The following is a 23,267-nucleotide window of genomic DNA, read 5'->3' as shown; positions in this document are numbered from 1 at the left end:
TTGGTCTTCCTTCTTCTTGAGTTCCTTGTGGAATGTGGGTTGTTCTTCCTGTATTCCAAACTTCTGAGAACTTCCCTAACCTAAAGAAAGAGATGGACTTGTGTTTTACATTCACATACTTACTGGTATGAGGCATGTATTGTGATCACATGTGGAGGTCAGAGGATAACTTTTGGAAGGAAGTTGATTCCTCCTTACACCATGTGGGTCCCAGGGATTGAACTAGGGTCCTCAGGCTTGGTGGCAAGCACCTTTACTTGCTGAACCATCTCACCAGTCCTCTGTTCGGAATTTTTAATTAATGGTTGAATATTTAAGAAAAGCCTAGCATTCCTTTTGTTGTTGTTCTTGTTGTTATTTTTAAGATGTATTTGTTTTTATTTTATGTGTGTGTTACTTATCATGTATTCATGTGTACCACATGCATGTATGATGCTCATGAAGACCATCAGATGGCATTGGATCCCTGGAACTGGAGTTACAGACAGTTGTGAGCTTTCATGTGGGTGATGGGAACCCACTTTTCTCTTGCAGCTCTTTTGTAGTCCTGATATAAACACAAGGAAAATGCTATCTGGACCTTCTCTGATCTATGATATCTTAGTTGGGGTTTCTATTCCTACACAAACATCATGACCAAGAAGCAAGTTAGGGAGGAAAGTGTTTATTCAGCTTACTTCCACATTGCTTTTCATCACTAAAGGAAGTCAGGACTGGAACTCAAGCAGGTCAGGAAGCAGCAGCTGATACAGAGGCCATGGAGGGATGTTACTTGCTGGCTTGTTTCCCCTGGCTTGCTCAGCTTGCTTTCTTATAGAACCCAAGACTACCAGAGAGACACTACCCACAAGGGGCCCTCCCCCCTTGATCACTAATTGAGAAAATGCCTTACAGCTGGATCTCATGGGGGCATGTCCTCTAGGGAGGCTCCTTTCTCTGTGATAACTCCAGCCTGTGTCACGTTGACACACAAAGCCAGCCAGCACATGTGGACATGCTAGAAGAGCCAGTGCCCTCTACCCACCACTGCCCTCTTAAATTCAGCCATCAGCCATGTAGTGGACAGACTGATTTTCTACCTTCAAAAAGAAAAGCCCTTCATTTAGAAGTTTTTTAAATAATAGAATTATTTAAAACAAATAACATGTATAATTTTCTTGAACATTCTAAGAAGAGTATAAAACCAAAGTTGTTTGCCAAACTTCAGATTAGTTCTTTCCAGCATGTTTTGTCTGTGACTCCTATGCCACAAAACATTATTGTGCATTCCAGTACCTTTTAGATGGGCAACTAAGGAATAATGTGCCCACCTGGTAACGTCCATGGGCATTCAGGACAGTTGGGAGCCTCAGGAGACTGTGAAGTCACCTTGTTCTGGTCCAAGTTTCCACAACGAGCCATTCCTTCCTTTTACAATGGTCCTTAAGTTCCAGTAGATGTGACAGAAGGGGGTTTGCCATTTGGTGCCCTGGGAGCACTCTTGTAAACAGCACCTTCTGTGTAAGTCTTAGGTGGCTCCTGCAGCCAGTATTAGACTAGACATTTACATCTAAGTACTGTAAAAATACCTCAGTGTTTGAGGAGCATATATTGTATACAAGTATATTGTTAATCTGTTATGTACTGTCTTAATTCCTACATGGCCTATATACTATAACTAAATTTGATACTTATATTTTCATATGAAAATTAGTTATGGAAGTTTCGAGTAGATACTACTTTAATCACTTTTTGAACTAAGAAACTTTTATAAAGATATATATATACATATTCCTTTTTCCTAGCCTGTTTCTTCCTTGTTACTGTATTTGTTCTTGTTTGGTACATAGAAATAAGTAAAATAAGAAAGTTCTGAATTTCATCAAGATGTATATATTTAGTGTGTTGCCTTACAGCACTTTGAAATACCTCACATTTATGAAAATAAATAGCAATTAGGCAATTAAAAAAAAAAACAGAAATTCATTACAGTTTTAGCCATATCCTCTTACTCCCGTGTATGGCCAATGAAGTGGTCCCTGCTTCTTGTCTCCCAGGGACAGACTCATCCATCACCTTTGCAGTTCAGTGTGTCTGCTTGGTTATGGAGTCTGCTTCTTGGACTCAAAAGAAGTCAGATCTTTTTGGTTTGGTTTGGTTTGATTGGTTCGGATTGGGTTGGGTTGGGTTGGGTGATTGGGTTGGGTTGGGTTGGGTTGGGTTGGGTTGGGTTGGGTTGGGTAGTTTTTAGTTTGTGGTAGGTTGTTTTGTTTTGTTTTATGTTGTTTTTTTCCTGATTTGAAAAGACTCTCTTCAAGCTTCCCTCATCCTAGCAGAAATTAGACAAGTGACTCATTTGACTGATTGATGAATCACTGCCCACCCTACTTCAGAGCCCTCACTGTCCCTTGAGAGGCGTTATCCTCCCAGAGATAGATGTTATTTCTGTGTGTGAACACCTTGTGTATCTGACCAGGAAATCTTCCTCAAGGAGAGGATTGGTCAGAGTACAATGATTGATTAAATCACTGGCCACACCCAAGAGTCATGTGGCTCAGATGCCCCACCCACTAATCACATAGTTGGTTTGTCTGGCTTAGCTAGCCAGCCATCATCCTGAGTCATCTGTTTAGCATAAGTAATCAACTGTAATCAGAGGGCCCACTGAGTAAAAAAGTAACCCAGCCAGGGGAAATTCAAAGTGTTTATAAATTACCTCCAAGAAGAGAGGACAACAACCAATTAAATTCTCTTGTTTGTTTTCCTTTTCTAAGAAAGCTGAGAACCAAATGTGGGCTCACCTATTATTAGAGAGGGTGTATGTTCTTTTTATCTTTATTTTCGATGTATGTGCCCACTCACCTACTTTTCTTGTTCTTTTATCTCAAACCTATGCTTTTGGGTCTTACGCCAGCCCAAAACACTATTACAACAGGTGAAGGCGGTAAAGAACTAAACACCTTGTAGGTGATCCCTGGTTCTAGGGATGGAGAGCAAGAGGAATGGAAGATCCTGTTGCCTCCTTGTGGGCCCCGTGGGCCACTGCCATAATTGTGCTAGGAAGGTAGGTGGTCTGTGCTAGAGAGTAACCTCGGGTTCCCTGACCAAGACAAGCTAGCAGATTCTTCTGTGCTGTCGGCCTTGTTTTGATTTTGTTTTGTTAAGACGGCCATTTTCTGTGGACTCTTCATATAAAACACCGGGGTTCTGTTTTGTTTCCTCCTGCTAAAATGGTTTCTAAATGCTTCTTCCCTGCACTCACTGATCTTTATTCTTCCAATTTCTACGCTAACTCCCATTTGCCTTTTCTACCTCTGTGTCAATCCCCTGTGAGTCTGCACCTGCAGCTTTATTAAAGTTCCCTATGTTTCCAGCTTATGAATAAAGATGAAAGACCATGCACTGGCCCCTCTGCCACTCTGCACCTCTGAGACAAACATACAGCTTGTTACTATGACTCATTGCCCAAGGTATGAGCTGATCTTGTATTCTTACCACTATGGTTCTTATCCAAGCCAATTTTATAATGAAAATTTCATCTCATTATACCAACTGCTTTGAGAAATTCAAATATATAACATCTGTGACATTCACTTTATCTCTCCACTCTGCCAGCCCACAAATAAAGCCTAATATATAGCCCAGCATGAAATGTCTTAGAAAAATAAAACCACAAAGCTAATGAGCTTTGATTTGCACTTCTGTTTGATACTCACTGTGGATTGACTCCGATGTTATCTCTTTGTTCGTAAATGACTCTAAACATATGCTACAACTAATTATATCAGCTGCTAAGATGTATAAAGAGAAGGACAAAGAAAGAGAAGTGAGGGAGAAGAAAATAGACATTTCCTGATAGCCCAGATAGCCCAGGCTCTCTATCCACCATGGTGCCTGGTCAGCAGGTGGTGGCACGTTTGTTATGGAAGACAGACATGAAGAAATTAAAGCTTAGTTTGGGTTTTGGTTGTTTTGTATGTTTTGTTTTGTTTTGTTTTTTCCGGTCCTAGTGGGGTTTGGTGTGATTTGTTGTTGTTACTGCTGTTTTGCATTCAGAATAAACAGCCATGAGAGTGGTGAGTCAGGACAGGGTGTCCACCTTGGGTCTTTCTTTCTAGAGGATGTGGGGAAGCTGAGTCCATCTCCACTCCACAGATATTGAATCCCTCAATCTAGATGCACACTGGATTTGCATGGATGACTAAGAACAGTTCACGCCTTCATGAGGCTGTCTGCTCGAGAACATTTTGAGATATTTCAACTAACAATGCTTTCCTAGCAGCCATCCATTTCCTTGGAAATAGTGTCATTGACCTCAGAAAATTCTCCCTTTTCTGGGTAACACAACAGCATCCCGATGATTGAATGACTTTGTGGCTTGAGAATTAGAGGCAGGGCATCCAACGCCCAAAGAAGTGCATGGACCTAGGATGGTTTAGACTTAGTGGGGAATATTCAAATAATTCACTGGGAGGATTGAAGAATCTACCTATTACCTAAGTGCTACTTTAAGTCTCTTTGTTTTCTGAGGAGTAATAATCACAGTTTTGTGGCTGTGTTTAGGAGAATGCCTTTACTTTTAACAGAAGGTGCTTTGAATCATATACAAAAGAAGTGCTGTGATGCCTGAAAGTTATTTTTAAATAATTCAGTCAGAAAATATAATGCATAAGAATGCTAGTTGTGTGTAGAGTTGGGGAAGGGTGGGTGGCAAATGTTCATAGCTAACAGATATTAAGTACAGGAATTTTATTATGCTGTTGTCTTAGCTTCTCTATTTAAAAGAATTATTGCTTGATAAAAATTAGAGACAAGATAGTAATAAAGACCTAAGTAGTCACAAATTTAAGAGAAAGCTGCTTATATTAAATAGATCCTCACTTAGTAATTCATGCAGCCTGGCATATCCATGTCAGCAAAACCAATTTAAGAACAACTTTCTTTCTTAATTTACTAACTTAATGGCAGTAGACAAAACTATTATAGACAACTATTATGGCATTATGATTTAAATAGTTATATCTTTTATTTTACATATAGGTTCTATGTGATCAAAAGAATGTATCTTTTTAAATTAATTTATTAATTTACTTTTTACACTCCATATTTTATTTCTCTCCTCATCCACCCTCCAACTGTTCCACATTCCATACCTCCTCCCCACCCCACTGTCTCCACATGGATGTTCCCACCCCCCACCCCACCAGACCTCTAAACTCCCTGGGGCCTCCAGTCTCTTGAGGGTTATGTGCACCATCTCTGACTGAACACAGACCCGAAAGTCCTCCGCTGTACGTGTATCTTATTTGTTGTTTCTATCTTAAGAAGTATGGAGAATTTCCTTTTCAGTTTAGCAATCCCAAGAGTAAAGCCTTGTAGAGTAGACGCAGACAAACCTTGACACCATTATTGAGGTGTTTGTTTGTTTGTTTGTTTTTTGTTTGTTTGTTTTTTCCGTGTACTGGGATCAAATTCAGTGCCTTTAGATATTAGGAAAGCATTCTTCCAGTAAGCTACAGCTCCAACTCAACTTTTAAAAGTTTAAAAAATGAAACGAATTTAACTAATAGAGATGAATAATAAACAGTCATTTTTGTACCAATAAATTCAGCTTCCTTAATGAATAGAATTGGTAGTTATCACTCCATTGCTTTTCCTCATCTTGACTTGTACCTCCCGTTTGCTCAAAAAGCTGTCTCAGAGATGTATTTTTATGCAGTTAAGATGCATATGTATTAAAATGTGTGTTAAAGTAAAATTTTCTAACTAGTAATGTTAAGTAGATACCTATCTCTGAAGTAATCTAAAATTCTCTGTATATCTCTTTCGACTTCATAAATTAATCTATTATGACCTGTTTGAAGGGAACGAAAAAAAGAAAGTTTAGGACTTTAAAAATCATAACCAACAATCAATTCTTTTTCTTAGAATAGTTTCCTGTACAGTAAATTCTTATCTTGAAACAATTACCAACTTGCTGTGAGCTCTTTAATTTACATTCTCTGCACCAAACACAACTCTGACCTCAAAGGAAATAAGAACAGTTTATTCTAGAGCCAGATCTGAGTGACTGTGGCCCAGGAACCCAGATTCAGATTGCCCCCCCCCTAAAAAAAACACATTCCACATGCAAATAATTTTGTGGAATGTTTTATAGTTATGGAACAAAAGAAAGTCATAAATGAAGGCATTTCTTGAAATACATTAGTGGAAACTGGTAGGTGGGTTACAGCAAAGCCAAGGAGTCTCTTGTCATAGGTTGCAGGTGCTGTCTGGCAGCATTCTTAATGTTTGGGTTGATGGGAGTTAGGAGTCTGTTAATATGTCACAAAAGGTTTTACCTGGTAGTTAAAATGGTGTTAGATCAGACACAGGAGTAGGCAATTAGTAGTTCTTATGGGGCCTAAAAATAACACAGGATCATTTGGCTCAAGCCCTGCAATGCCCAGCCCACTACAATCATCAGAGTTCTAATCAGTCAGCCTTGTGGGATCTTTAAACATAGGTGCTGGCCTTTCCTGTGATTTTCACATCATGGTGCTAGAAATGGAACCTTGTGTGTGTTAGGCAAGTACATTACCATTGATGCGTTTTAGCTCTCCACAATCACAAAGCTGTGATTAATCAGCATTGTAGGCACTGTAACGCAGATGTGGGATTGTTCTAAGAACTTCACATCATAAATTATACACAGTATGTACAAGCCCCGTTTCAGTAACAGAAATTCAGGATCATAAATCCTTTGAGAATCCCATTTGGATTTTCAGGAGAGCATGCAAAATTGTAGTGTATATATAGTTGCAAGCAGGGTACAATTTCATTTTTCAAGTATTTTTGGGAAATGCACTATAAGAAATTATGTACACAGTGCATAAAAGCTCACTTTCTATCGGTAATGACTATCAGTATAGTTTCCTGGAGAACCAGGATAGAGACCTGTTCAATTTAACTGGCAAAAAAGGAAGTATCGTGCAAATGGTCTAGGATAGTCACTTTAATTATTAATAGAATGTTTTCATGGGAATTTTAGAGATCAGCAGAAAGTGATCCATAGAAAAGAGTTATGTCCAGTCAGCATTGTACATTAGTTAATCAGAGAAGCGAAAGAATACAGAACTAAGTGGCCGTTGACTTGCCACTCCACTCACCATAGAAAGGAACCATGTGGACTGTTGTGAAGCAGGGGGCCCGAGACCTCCCTCTAGGCGCAGATGAAGCTGTTTCTGCAGGCCATTTGCAGGTTAAAGAAATCAAAATCAGACCTTGAAACCTGCTAGTTGAATTGCTAGACAAATTGCAGTGTGGTTTGTTGGTTGGTTGGTTGGTTGGTTGGTTGGTTGGTTGGTTGGTTTTGTTTTTGAAAGGAAGGACATCCCAGAATACACCAAAACCAACTTCTCAGCAAAAAGGACAGGGAATAAGGGTCAAAGACAGAAGGTAGAGGACAAGGGAGAAGAGGAAGGGAACAAAGAGGGGGGCAGGGGTATTTGCCCCGAAAGGACAAAGGACTTCCTCTGGATAGGGATGAGATAGATGTGGCCCATAGGCAAATGTTAGTTTATAAAGGGAAAGGGGAAACCCCATGTTAGAGTGAGTTGGTTAATTTTGATTGGGCACATTAATTAGAGTAGCCAAAAGAGGGCTTTTGATTGTTAGATGCCACGCACACTTTGCGTGACAGCAGTATTTGAGGCGAAAACTCAAGGAAAGTCAGTCTCCTGCCTCTGCATTGTCGCCTGGCACCCCTAACTCAGGTAGCCCAGATATGTCCTTGCGAACTCGTGTTAGGTGCCCACCAAAATATGATTTATTTACAGCTGGATAAAATGGGAAATTGCTCTCTGACCTTCACCAATGTTCCAACATCCTAGTCAAACCCTGGCTTGGAATGTTAAGGCATCCAAACTAATTGCCTCCAGCATTGTGGGTAGGGCATTGAAGTTTACAGAATGGAAGGTTTATCCCAGGGCAAGGTCAAGTAAAATCCTCATTCTCAGTCACATACTACAGCTGAACCACTCCTAGGAATTAACAAGAGACAGGTAGGTCTCTACTTCCCCAAAAGATTAGCATAGTGGGCGTTTTACCTAAGATGGGCGGGACCTTGAGCCAAGTGTGTGTGTGAGAGACAGTCTGCAGCATTCAGCATTCTAGATTCAGCAGTATGTATTCAGCATTCGGACTTGTTCGCACTTAGACTAGAACCAGAAGTTAGGTGGACTAGGACTTAGATCCATGCAGTCCATACCCCTCCCCACCCCCACCCCCACCCCCACCCCCGGCCCAGAGCACTTGGGCGGGGGGGGGGGGGGGGGGGGGGGGGGGAAGGGGGTTGTTGGTGCTGCACCAGTTGAGATTCAAGAGAGTGAGCATCCGAGATTGGAGCATTCAGCATTGAGGATTTGAGATTTGAGCCTCTACCCTCCTGACTGGCGCACCCGCAGCCCCAACACCACACCCCGGGGACTCTGGCCAACCCCGTGAGGCCCGAGCGTGCTCGGAGCCCAGGGGTGCTGCGCCAGTCCAGAGGAGATGGCTGATGTTTTAGATCCAGTATGTTTTAGATGGCCTCAAATGTACCTTGACTACTAAGCTGCCAGATTTTTCATCTCTCTTTTGCAATGATTGTAAAAGCCTCATGTCATTTTTGAGAAATGCACTCAGATCCTACACTACTTGTGTTGAGTTTGTTTGTCAAAGCCGAGTCCCGTGCACACCTGGCCAGAACCCATCGTCCCTGGGAACAAGGGACCCTGTAAGAAACCCCAGTCCGTGGCAGTTAGACTTTAGTACTTTGGTAGCTGGTCCTCAGTGGTCAACCTCAGGAAGAGAAAATGGCCAGATAAGGAAATGGACCTTGGCAGCTAGCTTTAGGAATGTAACCTAAGAGTTTAACAAGGTATAGGAAATGGAGAAGGGTGAAAGACAAAGCCTGTCCCTGCCATGTGTGCTGTGCTTGGCCTGCTAGAACCCTTCAGGTTTATCTGTAGTAGACTTACATGAAGAAACAATGTGGTAGAAAGCCTTGAAGATCTTAAATTAGAATCACGTGTTATGTAGCAATATTAAAAATTGGGAATTTTGTTTAGTAGCAAACTAGGAGCCAATCATATACTTCTTAGGGTTTATTACATTCAAGTTCTCCTCTTATTCCTTCTATATTTACAACCTTCTTTTAAATACCATTTCTAATAAATTTTTAGCTTCTCCTTCCCTCCTTCCATCTCTCTCTTTGTCTCCCTCCTTCCTACTCTCCCATAATCATATTTGAAGTAAATGTACAGAGAGAGTCTATAAATCATCTATCTAATATCAGGTAATCTCAGGAGATGGAAAAGGAGCCACCGATAAGAGGCAAGGTCTTCTCACCAAGGAGCTGTAACTAACACACCCACCCCATCAAAGACAGACACCAATCAGGTGCTGCCCATTCTTGGATGCCAAACATATTTGACCTAGTTCCATTCTTAGAAGGTGATGGGCTCTGTTTCTTTAGCTCAGCTTGGAAAGACCAGTAGTTTAGTTCCAGACTCAGAGGACAAGCTGAGGGTCTAACAGAGCAGAGTAAGTTAAAATCGGGTCTAACTGGATGTTTGATACAGTGAAGAGAAGCTCTGTGCCTAGGAGGAGGTGTGCACAGAGGCTGTGGAAGAGAGCAAGTGCAGATAAGGTGAGCCTGACAGCTTCCTCTTTTGTAGAGGAAGGAGATCCTGAAAGTCAAATAAATTTGCGTTACAATACAGTACAAAAATAATTGTTTCTAGCCTGGACCTGGACTCCACACTATAAGCAAGTCAAATCACATCTTGTATTCATAATGCCGTGAAAAACATGGAAGGTCATCTACAAAACCGTCCTGTGCATAATTAAACCTTTACATTATCAGACTTAAATTCCAGTGATCTAGGAAATGAACTTCTATAGAACAGTTACTAGTCCTTTTCTAGTCACATGAAGAGGAGGCATAGTTGTTTTATGTTTTAATGTTCCTATTGTATTAGTGTGCTTTAGCTCCAGCTGTTGGGAAAGTCTCCCATCTGACTCATTTCAGTGAAGTTTGTGTGGGTGCTTTGGTTTGGTTTGGTTTAAGGGCAGGAGGAGGTTACAAGGGCAGAGGACAGATAGGAAGGGACAGGAAGATAGATGAGTGGAATTGGGTGCATGATGTGAAACTGACACAAAAAAAAAATCAACAAAAAGTTAAAATGTGTAGCTGGTCGTTACCAAACAAAAATCCCGATGCCAGATATGAGATATACCCTCATAAATTATTAGTGAGGGAGGCCCCAAGACCTGCAAAACAATACAGGCTCTCTTCTTCTTGATGGTCTGTCAGAACAAGATAAGATAATTCTTGCTAGTTATCTAGCAAGATAACTTGATGAAGATCCCACATGCCTTGGCTGTAAAATATATTAAAAATCAAGCTGGAACTGTGTGGAAGTTTCCTCCCTGCTGGCTGCTTTCATAATGTCAGGGGTGCAGAGCCAGCTGCTTAAAGAGAAAAGACTCTTCAGCTGCCTTACCAAACTCTGAACCATACAAGCTGTAAACAGTGCCCACCTGTGAAGTAAAATATGCCTACTGGTATAGAAATGGCACAACTATTATGAAGATGACCACTATCTCTCAGATTGGATTTGAGGCCCACTCCACAGGAGGCAATACATGCCTGGTACTATAAACCTGGCCGAAAATCTATGGTTGGAGAAATCTTGTGCCCTAAGGGAAAACTCGATTGCTATTGTTTATCTACAGTAGCAGTGTACAAATGCTATTCTCTCATCCTTAATCAGAGAAATCTCTCCATTCAATGAAGGATGGTGAATGCGAGACTCTGCCTGCTGACAGTTGAGTGGTCAGTCCTAAACATAGCAGTTACACCACCCTGTCTCCAGCTCAGGGGAAAGTCACAGAAGGAGCAAGAAAAAAAGAAAAAAATAGAAGCTAGAAAACAGGAGTGAACCATGAAGTGCTACCTTTAGGGCATAATACTGCCATTGCAAATAAAATCTCACAACCTGTTCCTTACACTGGCCCTGCAAATGAATGGACCTGTCAACAACCAATCAGGGACCAGAGAGAGGCTAATGGGACCATGCTCCTCCCATTTGTATAACCAGCTACTGATGGATTCTAGGTGAGGCACAGTCATTGTTAGCTGTTGTATACCCACCAGTGAGGTCACCAGGCTCCAATGAATAGTTCCAAACCAGTGATAGATTAAATCATCCTGATTAAAATCAGTGAATTGCAAAAAAAAAAAAAAGACACAAAATGTGGGAAAGGGACTGTATGGAATCTTGACAAAAAGTCAGAAGGAATGAGAGAGGGTGAAGATGAGGGTCAACAGAACATCACTCATACAAAAAAACTGCCAAAGAATGGATCACACCCATACAATTAAGGAGGAAGGGGATGAAAAAGGAGGAAGGAACGAACAAACGAACAAAGGAACAGAGGAAGGTAGGAAGAGAAGGAGAAACATTGAGAAAATAGACACAAGAGTGTAGTCAAGGGGGTGTTCACACTATTGGAATCACAAGAGCCTGATATGGGAAGAATGCAAGGACAGAGAATTCCTTTATGAAGAACAGCATGCCCTTGTCTATTGCTCCCAATTCTGGGGCCCTTCCTTGCATTGATATCAAAGTGAGGAAAAGACACATTGCAAGGGTAAAATAGAAAATATTGCCAGGTGGTGGTGGTGCACGCCTTTAATCCCAGCACTTGGGAGGCTGAGGCAGGCAGATTTCTGAGTTCGAGGCCAACATGGTCTACAGAGTGAGTTCCAGGAGAGCCAGGGCTACAGAGAAACCCTGTCTTGAAAAACCAAAAAAAAAAAAAGAAAGAAAGAAAGAAAGAAAGAAAGAAAGAAAGAAAGAAAGAAAGAGAGGAAGAAAGAAAAAGAAAATATCTTAATGTCTAGGAAAGACTTTTTTAATATTTTAGTATGTAAACAAATAGCTTATAGAATTTTCATACATAAGCATCGTTGTACTGTTAAACTTTGTTCCAAATCCCCTCTCCCTTTCTCCCTTAATCCCAACACTATCTCCCCATCCCCCATCCCTACCTTTCTCCCTCAAAAGGCACCCCATTCTGCTTTCCTGCCACAAGATTCCATTACCTTCTATTTCCCCCTCTGTCCTCTTTCTTTTAAGAATTTCTCCCATGACTTTCATTCCAGTCCTCAGGAGGCAGAGGCAGGTGGATCTCTGTGAGTTCAAGTCTAGCGAATTCTAGGACATCCAGAGCTACACAGAGAAACCTTGTCTCAAAAAAAAAAGAAAAAAAGAAAAAAACCTTCCACCCCTCTTATGATGCTTTTTATAGTTTCATAACACACACACACACACACACACACACACATACACGAGTTTAAATTGGGGTTTCCACATATGAGAAAAAAATTCACTAGGGTACTGACTCATAAAATCCCTCACATTTGAATCAAAATGAAGATAATGTTATGCTAAGTAAGATTTTTTTCTTAAAAAAATCAGGATTAATATTGTCACGGGCTTGAGAAATGTGCAATAAAATGTTGGTTTTTTTTTTTTATGAGAGTTTGCAGGAATCACACTGGATCTTGATGAACGTGTAATGATTTGTAAAAGTGAGAAGCAAAGTAGCACACTGACTTCCCAGAAAGACAATGCGTAGAGCTGCCCTGATTAGAGCAGAATCTAGCAGAACATTATAAAACATTTAAGTTGCAGCCCAACACAATAAATGTGCATAAAAGCATGTTTAGTAAATGGTTTTCTCCCTTTGATGGAAGTATATTCAAGGATTGCAATCATGGTGACTGATATTTATAGTAATTCCATAATAATTCAACAAAATATGGACTCAGGGTAATGTTATTAGAGATGATGGGGAAATTATCAGAACTTGATTTCAAAGTGAATAGAGATTTAAGGATAAGAGCAATCCGAGAACTTAGCAGATTCAGGTCTGATGGGAAAATGAGGACAGGAAATGCCTGACACAGCCAACAAAGGTCAGGAAGATCTCCCCTTATTGCCTCAGAGATGCATCCATTGCCATGTGACTTCCACGGTCTGCTGTTGCGAGCAGACTTAGTGTTTCTTTTCTTTACTGCAATAGATGTCTTTCATACAATTTATTCTGATTGGTGTTTCCCCTCCCTCAACTCCCAGATCCTCCCCAGTTCACCACTCACCCAAATGCACACCCTTTCTCTTTCATTAGAATATAAACAAGCATCTAAAAAACTAATAATATGATAAAAACGACTCAGAATAAAACAAAATAAACAAGGTGAAAAGGAGTGGGAAAAAGCACATGAAACACATAGAGATGCTTGGACACACTGAGCCACACACATACAGAGAAAACCTAGAAAAACAAAATCAGAAACTATAACATACGAGCAAAAGACCTGTATGGTTAAAAAAAAAAAGTTCAGACAAAGCAATGTGAGACAAAATACTTCCAAAAATACCACTGAGTTTGTTTTCTGTTGGCCACATACTGCTGGGTGTACACCTGCCCTTGATGAGGTTTGTGGACCAGTGAGACTCCCTTGGAGTGTGTCAATGCCAAGACAAGAACAAAGAAATCAGAAGTATGAGCAACTTTCATGCATGACCTTTGTACTCTTATACTCTCATCTAGACTGGCATTGCTCGGTGACTAACTATAGATATTAAAGATAAACTCACAAGTCCTTTTATAATTTACAGAAAGAAATTCTTGATCAGCAACAGCGAGAGCGAAATGATACAAGCTTTCATGGCGTGTGCATGTTTTGCAGTGAGGAATTTCGTGGAAACAGGTTTGCCATTCTATAGCATTATGTCCTCAGTGCTGTGGGGGACAGTATATCAACTCTGTATTAAAGGGTTTTCTACTTGGGTTGGAGCAAACCCCACCATTACATTGGATCATAACTCACCATAGCCACCTCTTTCTGGTCGTCTTGGGTCTTTTGTGGGTACTCACATAGCCTTACACCTGAGTATGGTCTTCTACACCCCTGGAGGTCATAACTTCTCAAAGGCTTCATAAGATATCTTACTCCCAGACTGTCTTAGATGGTTATCTAGTATATTATTTGCCACAAATAATGCTTTCCTCAAGCCATCTGCAGTATCTTTAAAAGAAATAGTCTTTGATTATTTGGGACAAATGCTCAAGGAGTAAGATTTGATTCTCTTAAGTCAGCTGTGGCCGGGCGGTGGTGGCGCACGCCTTTAATCCCAGCACTTGGGAGGCAGAGACAGGTGGATTTCTGAGTTCAAGGCCAGCCTGTCTACAGAGTGAGTTCCAGGACAGCCAGGGCTACACAGAGAAACCCTGTCTCGAAAAACCAAAAAAAAAAAAAAAGTCAGCTGAGTCAGGTCAAATAAAAGCCAGCTTTGTGAGGAGAGCTTGGACAGCACCTGCCAGGCGGGTTCAGCAGTGACAGACACTAGGGATGTCCACTCTCTCTCGTGGTGGTGAGGCTGCTGGTGTGAAAGCTAGAGAAGATGAGCTGTGAGCAAAATGGAGAAGGCCAATTAAGACACCATGAAGCTCACAACTCCTGCCGAGACTGAGTCCTTTTTCTCAAACAAGTACTTTGAATTACTGTGAATTTCTATGCCGATAGAACTAAGTTGTTTTGTCCGAGCCAGTGTCAGGGAGGGGCAGTAGCACAGAGTTCAGCTCCCATTCATTACTCTGTGGGGGCCTCTCGCACAGCCTTACTATTGACTTAATCTCATTTGTCCAAACCACAGAGCTGTTGACTTAATCCCGTTTGTCCAAACCACAGAGCTGTAAAGAAAGATCTGACAACGTTCAATGTGAAACCAGAAGAGATGGTGAGACCCAGGAGAAGAAGGCATTGAAAAAAAAAAACTATTTCTAAAGTGTATAGGGCAAAAAAACTGCGAAGAAAAAATGTTTGAAATATTTTAAGTAAAACTTCATTCCTAACTAAAATGTTTTAATTATATATTCATAATTATTACATGCCTTTAAGGACCATTGTGAGTATGGAAAAATATAATAATTATGAAAACCAGAAGTTTCTCCATAGCTTCTAATTTGAAGTAAAACTCTGTGATTAATGATAAAATTAACATTATAAAGAAGGTAAAAAGTTGAAATACTAGTTAAAATTGCTGTGCATTTAATTTCTTGGAAATTAAGGCTAAATTGATGTGAAACTAATTTAAATTAACAATTTTAGTGAATCATCTTGGCTGGTCTTTAAAAACTTGAGAATCCAGGAGATAAAGCAGAAGGTATCATCTGCCAGGCTACAGAGACGCCCCTGCCCTTGCCAGCTAGCTGTGGCTCGAAGCATAAGTGCCAGATGGTCCTAGTCCACCCTGGCCTTCTCAGAGTCATAGGTTGAATCACCCAATTTTGAGTTAGCTAAGTAAACCATTTAGGTACCAATAGAATTTATAAAAGAATGTAAATAGGAGTTGTAGTTCATATAATTAAGAGGATGAAAGTTCACAAATACACCTTTTGCAATCTGAGGATCCAAAAAAACCAGTGGCAAATTTAATCCCAATCTGAAGACATGGAAACCCCAAGGCCAGTGGTGGAGATGTCTCAGGGTACTAAGGACAAGAGACAATAACTAGATGTTCATCTTTTGCAGGATATTTGATCACACTAACCCCAAGATAGTACCATTTACTGGAAAAACCCATTTCTAGTTGTGGTTCAGCCCTAACACACACCTTTAATCCAAGAGTTTTCTGTTTATTGTAAACAGGATTAAATAAAGACAACCATAGGTCAAGAGGTGGAGCAAGCAACCAGTTGATAGGAAGTGAACAGAGGAAAAACAGCCATGGAGAGGAAGTCAGGAGGATGGATAGAGAGATGTGCAGAAAGTAGAAGTGAGGGGCACACAGTTTGAGTGGGTGCTGAGACAGCATGGAGAAGGAGAGCTTGCTTTTCCTTTAGGGAAATCAACTAAGGAGAAAGGTCAGCTGGGTGCTTTCTCTACCTCTCTAAGCTTTCACCGCAGCATCTGGCTCCCGAGTCTTCTCACTCTCCAAGTCCTTAAGGCTATACCTGCTTATTTTGGTGAGGATACTTGTCTTTACAAATCATTCTTATTTATGGACAAGTCTCTTCCAGAGGCATCCTCACAAATATACTCACAAATGATGCCTTCCTAGTTACACACTCGTTCCTTAACCAAGCAAAGTAACTTATAAATTAACAGTGATGGAGAGCGAAGCCCCTTCTTGATAGCTCTGCCTATCGACAGTTTCCCGTTCGGTGACCGGATGTCAAGTATGGAAGCCCCAGGAAGTCTTGGTCAAGTTGGGCCACTGCTAGGCAACCTAATCAAAACTAGAAGGCCATCAATCTGGTCACCAGAGCAGACCCTGGGGCCTCATGTAGAGACTGGGGCCATAATAAGCTGTCTTCAGGCTGTCTCTGCATCTGTTCGACTCCCTTTCAAGTGTAAAATGAGCATGCAAACCTTGAGAAGATATCAGGGTGGCAAGGCAGGAAAATCTTTGAGCTTTCTGAGTACACAGAGTAGAGCTCGTACTGAGTGCTAACTTTCAACCCCTCACTTTCAAAACCTAGATACCTATCTGGCAGGCCCCCAGAAAATTAGAGGAAGACTAAGCCTCAACAAGTTCAGAGCCAAAAGCAAAGGCTAGACCCATGAGAGGCAGCCTGGTACCCTTGCAGCTCTTCAGCCAAAGGTTGGATCTGTGTCTTATTTCTAAGCTCGTATGTAAACACCCTGGGTAGATCTGACTCAGTCCTGCTACTCTCAGAAAAAAAAATAGAGTCAAGATGTCATGGGGTTTGACCCAGTAGAACCTGTCTATAGGTCCTAAGAACAGTGCTACCCCAATGCCCTCTGAGTCACCTCTCTTAGACTCCAGAAGCCACTGTTCACAAAGATTGGGATAGCTCTTATCTCACACATTCCTTGAGCCAGCCACTAGTGTAGTCTCCTGGTTTTCAAACTTTATTCTACATGCCTTTGATCTGCAGAAGTTGAGGGAGGAGGCTCCCACAAGTACATCCAGTATAACTGGTACCAACCAGAGATCTTGGGTACATAGGTTGGGGTAGCAGAAAGCTGCCAACCCATCCATGCTTGAGCCAGCTGTTACTTCTGACTCAAGCTAGGAATAGTTGGTAACTGCATCTCCTCCTAAAAGCTCAAGGCACGTCCAACTGTGTTTTGGCATTCTCCTTGGATCCTAAGGTCTCTGTCCTGCTCTATGTGGACTTGGGGTATAGGAAGTTTCCTGGATTACTGAATCATATCACAGCTGTCCATCCATCCATCCACCTTGTTAAGAAGTTCCCAGTCTCTTTCTACCTGGAGTCTTCCACAGCATAAGTTCTGCCCTGCAACCTGTGTATTGGATGTCCTGGGAAAACTCTGAAGGTCTGACCAGCAATGTAAATTTCCCAACAAGTACTTTAGTTGAAGTTATAAGTTATCATTAAGCAGTTAGAGAAAATGGCTTATTAAGCACAGATTAATAAATGTGCCCACTATATCATGAACCTAAAGAGGTAGCATGCATTCATGGAGATAAGGTTGCTTATATTTTTATGAAAAACAAATTCAAAAACACATTGAAGGAATCAAAGTTATCTACAATAAATTTCTTATACAGCAACTACGCACAATCTAACAGTAATATACATACTCCTGCGTCCCCTAAAACTTGCACCTTTATTTATGAGAAAGTCTTATTAGGAGATATTATATATATATGCTTTTTTGCTATTTAAGTTGAAGAAGTTAAGATTTTCATGTAATACACATATTCCATAAAATGCTACTCAACTCTGTAAAATAGTTGAATCACATCAACAGGAATAGAACCTGTGAGGCATGATACCAAGTAAAGTGTGCCTTGTGCAGGAACACAGGTATTTCATGATCTCACTCTTATGTGGAATCTGAAAAAAACTTAGGTCATAGGAGCTGAGAACAGAGTGGTGACTTCTAGTGCCTAGGAAGGATAGTGGAAAAGGCAGAATCAGTTGGTTCATGGGCATCAGACTTAAATAGCAATAAGAGGTCTGGTATGCTGGTGTTGCCCAATAGCGTGACATTAGCTAGTGCTAATGTGCTGTATACCACAAAAAGCTAAAGAAAGAAGTTTGAGTGGCCCATGTTAGAGCAGATATAATGTAAGCTCTCTACAATATCTATATATAAAAATGCCATATGATAATTAATAAATATATACATCATTGTATTTTACCCATAAATTCAAAGTAAATTAAAATGTAGAAATAAAGTTTCCTTTGAACATAAGCTAGTCTACAAGCTGGGCTTCCAGCTGTCATGACCCTTGTATGTAACATCTATTAACAGTAGGTTCATAATCTTCATCTGATGCTGCCCTAGGTGAATGTCCATGATCTCATGTCACAGAAAAGGCCATCTTGATATTAACCATTTGCCTCTTCTCCATTGTATTAGTCAGGATTTTCCAGAGAACAGAACCACCATGTGTGATAAGGGAATACAGAAAGAGATTTAGTAGTAGAGTTGCCTTATCCATTATGGAGGCTGAGCCTTCCCACAGTGGACTATGCAAATGTTAGAGACAGACATGCTATGTGCAGATTCCCTAGGGTCAGAATCAGGGGGGTTCATTTCAAGTCCTATGGCCTGAGAGTCCTGGGACCACTTGTGTAAGCCAGAGTGCCAAGGCCAGAGGGCCTGGAGTTCCAGTATCTGAGGGATAGAGATTAGTGGTTTAACTCCAGGAGACAGAGTCCAAGGAAGCAGCATCTGCCCTCTGAGGGCAGGTTTCCTGGTTCTGCTTTCAGATGCCCACCACTCTTCTGTAAAAACACCCCCACCACTACACACACCACATGCTTTCCTTGTTCCCTACTATTCATTGTCCCAGTAAAGTTAATGCCTAAAATTAAGCCTCATTTTCATAGTGAGTTGGAAAGACAGAGACAGCATCATTTATTTACTAGATGAAAGAGTAGGACCCCCACCAGGCAGTGGTGGCAGGAGCCTTTTATCCCAGCACACTACTTGGGAGGCAGAGGTAAGCAGATCTCTGAGTTGAAGGTCAGCCTGGTCTGCAGAGTGAATTCCAGGACAGCCAGGGCTACTCAGAGAAACCCTTTCTCAGAAAACAAAAATAAAGGAGAAGACGAGGACCTGATGTTCCTACAGAGTCTGATCTTTCCAATGTTAGAAAACAGGCATGTGGGTTTGCGTATTGTTGAGCATATCCATTTTAGCGAGGCTCAAGTGTTAATGTCTGTAACTAGGGCTTGTTTATCCTCTGATTGGTTGTTATTATACAAATGCTATTCCTAGTCTGATTTGTCCCTATGTTATTTATAAATAATCGGAATTGTTCATATTCCTTCACAGATCTGTTCTGTTGAACCACATGGCCAGAGAGCATGCTTTCAACATTGGTTTGCCAGACAACATTGTGAACTGCGCTGAATTCTTATGCACACTACAGAAGAAACTGGACAAGTAGGGATTCTCGGGCAAAACAGCCTGAACCTAATTTAACATTAGACACTTCTGAATTTTTAAAAATTATTTTAATAAATTAATTTAATTTAGAATTAAGTGAAAGTTACTTATTTCTTATGCTGTGGGATTTTACAGGTTTTTTGGCATTATGTAGATTCTATCTAGATTATATTGCCTTCTAGTGAGTTTTGAAATTATTGCATTAAAATGTATGCGTTATGCCAAACATTGACCATGTTATATCATAAAGAATTATACTCATCATCAATATTCTGTACTTTCCTCATTGCTGTGACCCAATACCTGGTAGGTCACAACTTCAGGAAGGCAGGGTTTATTTTGGCATATTGTCCCAAGGGATGCCAACCACTGTGGCAGGGAAGTGGGGGCTTTGGGAGAAGAAGGAGACTAGTCACATTGCTTGCACAGTCTAGAAACAGAACTATCTTTGCCACAATTTGAACTAAACATCGAGCTGGCCAATTTAGACTACTACAAAGCAAACCATACCATACCATACCATGCTTTCTACAAAGCCAAGTGAGTAAAGGGGTAGGGGGATTCACAGAAAGAATTTTATTTTGTTTAACCCAAATAAATAAATGTAAAATTAAAACAGGGTTCTGCAACAGTTGTCCAAGGGATATGTTTAGCAATGTGTGTGTGTTTTCTTTAGTTTACAGTGTTTGTACTGTGAGAAGACCTTCAGAGACAAAAACACACTTAAAGATCACATGAGAAAAAAGCAGCATCGTAGGATCAATCCAAAAAACAGAGAATATGACCGATTCTATGTCATCAATTACTTGGTAAGTCTTGCTGCTTATAGTTTAAAATTCAGCTATAATACCACAATCAAAATCTACCGACAGGCCAACTAATGTCTGAAGAATGAATGAATCGGCACAAAGGTTAAAAGGCAATGGGAGGCATTATCAAGAAGTAGTTAGCAGTGGTTTACAAAGCAAATTTAATTGGTTATATTTTGGTTTGACAGATGTTTCTGCAGTGAAGATGACAGATGAATCTCTAGAATTCAATGTGATAGCAACTGGAAAAAACAAACAGTATTTCATTATCTACAAACCGTTCTCCATTTGGTGTTATCTGGCAGCTTGAAGCCAGGTGGTTATATATTCTGCTTTTAAAACAGAATTATTGAACATAATAATAAAACAGTTATTGAACATTGGGTGTGCTAGATGCCACACAAGATAATTTTTTAAAAGCAATTTCTTTACTCTTTTTCCATCTCCCCACTAAATGATCCTCCCCTTATCCTCAAAATAAAATGTGCATCTGTATCATTGTCTGCCAGCTTCTTTCTTAAGGAAAGTTTCAGAGAAACTGTTCCATTTAATTAAGCAAGTATCTTTGTTTGGTGGCCTATGCCACAGATTTTAAACGTCTCAAGGTGTAAAGTCTATGTCCTGTCTGCTGCCCACTGTAGACTCACCCTTTTGGGACAGGCAGTGGTATTCAGTTAGAGACAACATTACTAGAGTTACTTAAAATTCTGGGAGGGGATTTCGGACTGACATAACGACTAGAGAATGCCACCAGGCCTGCCTTGAGTCCTCCAGCTTTTTCCTTGTATGTAATGAGGTGCCCTACCCATACCTAAACAAGAATTACAAATCCTACAGAACAATGAAGGAGGAAAGTTCTGATGCTAAAATTTCCTGAAGCAAAAGTTGTTTTTCCCCTCTCCCAATATAAATACATTAAAATCTAAGCCTGTTGATTTGGAAAAACTGAGGGACTATTATCAGCCTCTTCCTGTGTTGGGTAGAAAGCAGTACACAGGATCTGTGTTGGAAGTCCCTGCTCTCATGTGCACGCTTTATGTGTTTTAACTTAGTCATATAGTGTTAAACTGAAATTCTCTTCAAGAAGTAAGTTTAGCATTTTCTTAAAGATTGGCTCTGGGAACTTGCCAAAGTTTACTACAAATGTTTTACAACCAGCTAAAAGCAGAGGCACCCCCTGAGTCCTTCCATCTTCTCTTCAAATCATTTAGTCATGACTTCCTAGAGCCAATACTGCTTCAGGGCTCAGCCCCCTCCAACAGGGAGTGGACGCCAGCACTGGTATGCAGCTGCTGTAGGGAGCCATGAAAGCAGTTTACTAGTTCTCCTTCTGAGGCCCTTTAGACTAATGTGCAAGAGCTGCAACTTAGCAGGGCACTGTATGGCTGGAGTCTCTCTGCCTTGGAGGGAGACGTCAAAGGATCCACACACTCACGTTCTGCTAGCGTATTAGGAAAGTGTGATACTTCAATCCTGGAGCATCAAGTAATGTGTCTGACTGTCAAGCTGAAATTATTTATGAGTGCCACCTGCCCCTAGGGGGAACATGATAGGATGTACTAACCACAGATTTGCTGTAGCACTTCATGACTCAAGAGAATATAACGAACGGTCTTAGTTAAATATGAAATGAAAATAAAATCACAACTTAAGGACACTTTTGACATAAATCCCACTTTTTTGTTGTTTTTGTTTTTTGGTTTGTTTTTTTGTTTGTTTGTTTTTTGAGACAGGGTTTCTCCATATAGTCCTGGCTGTCCTGGAACTAACTTGTAGACCAGGCTGGCCTTGAACTCAGAAATCCACCTGCCTCTGCCTCCCAAGTGCTAGGACTAAAGGCGTGTGCCACCACCGCCCAGCATAAATCCCATTGTAACCACATTCCCAGGACACAGGCATTAGTATGAAAGCCTTCTTTATAGATAAGGAGTCCAGGGCATGGTGAGGTTTAGTAATTTCTACAAGTCCACACAGCCAGGGTGAACTAGCTATCTGCAGCATCTGTTTTCTCCACTCGCATGGTTGAGATAATGTTGGTCCCTCCATTGTATTCTTTAGCTGAGTTTTTTTAACAATTGTTGATTTTATGATGATCTGTACAACTGGCTTTAATCTTCGAGAATGTAATGATTCTACCTACAACCATAGCACTTTTAGCCCAAGTATTAAAATAAATTAATAAATATGAAAATCATTAGAAAAAATAAAATGTATTCTGATGTGTTAGCATTTTTAAAATGATGCAAACATCTTTAAAAGGGACAGAAGAAAGCAATAAAATCCCTGAGATATATTATGACCCTGAACTAAAGAACTGTGCAATGGCACCTCAGCATTAACAACATCCCAGGGTGCTCAGAGAGTCTGGTGATAACTAGAAAGCATAATGCTTGGGATATGCATACAAGAGACTGTTCCAACAGTATTAATACATCATTGAATTAAAAATTAGAGCCAGCAGCTTCTCAGCGTCATTCTAGGCTTAATTTAGACATGTTAATGAACAGTATTTAATGTGAAGAACGAGTCATTAACATGAAGAATAAATTCTCTAAAATTTTGCCTAAGTGATAACTAATGATAAAAACTTACTTTTTAAAAATAAAAGCAAAAGAGTGAGAGACATCCATGGCTCATTCCTCACGGGGACGTGGGCAAATGTCAAAGCCATAATAGTCGTCTGCGCTGTGGTGCCCTCTGTCCCCTTCAGACAGTCCATGTACATTGTGTCGCCTTCCAGACAGCAGAAGACGAGAACAGAAGGCAAACAGGGCAGCTTGTCAGATGTCTTCTCAGAGTTTAGAGGCTGGAGTAGGCTGGAGTAGGAGGCTGCTGTGAGCACATTCAGTGAGAATCTTGTCCGAAATCAGCATGCCACCTCCTCTGTGGGCTCTCTCAGTAGTAATTCGGCCATCCACCATGGAGCTTCCTGCTCCATTTCAAACCCATCCAGCATCTGCAGAGCCTCCTGGGCACTCTGGCAAGATGCA

General features: G+C 40.8%; 1 protein-coding gene across 2 annotated transcripts in view; it reads left to right on the top strand.

Moving 5' to 3' along the window:
* Window positions 1–23,267, top strand: part of Znf277 (zinc finger protein 277) — a 123,438-nt gene that overhangs the window by 88,931 nt on the left and 11,240 nt on the right. For both annotated transcript variants that reach the window (XM_031357378.1, XM_031357379.1), the window contains 3 exons: window positions 13,692–13,783; window positions 19,355–19,465; window positions 20,145–20,277. In XM_031357378.1, the coding sequence (XP_031213238.1) occupies window positions 13,692–13,783; window positions 19,355–19,465; window positions 20,145–20,277 (336 nt within the window). The remainder of the gene's footprint in view (window positions 1–13,691; window positions 13,784–19,354; window positions 19,466–20,144; window positions 20,278–23,267) is intronic.

This window comes from Mastomys coucha, unplaced genomic scaffold (assembly GCF_008632895.1).
Source record: "Mastomys coucha isolate ucsf_1 unplaced genomic scaffold, UCSF_Mcou_1 pScaffold6, whole genome shotgun sequence".
Classification (NCBI taxonomy): Eukaryota; Metazoa; Chordata; class Mammalia; order Rodentia; family Muridae; genus Mastomys; species Mastomys coucha.
Note: the sequence above shows the minus strand (reverse complement) of the source record. Positions and strands in the feature narration are given on the sequence as shown.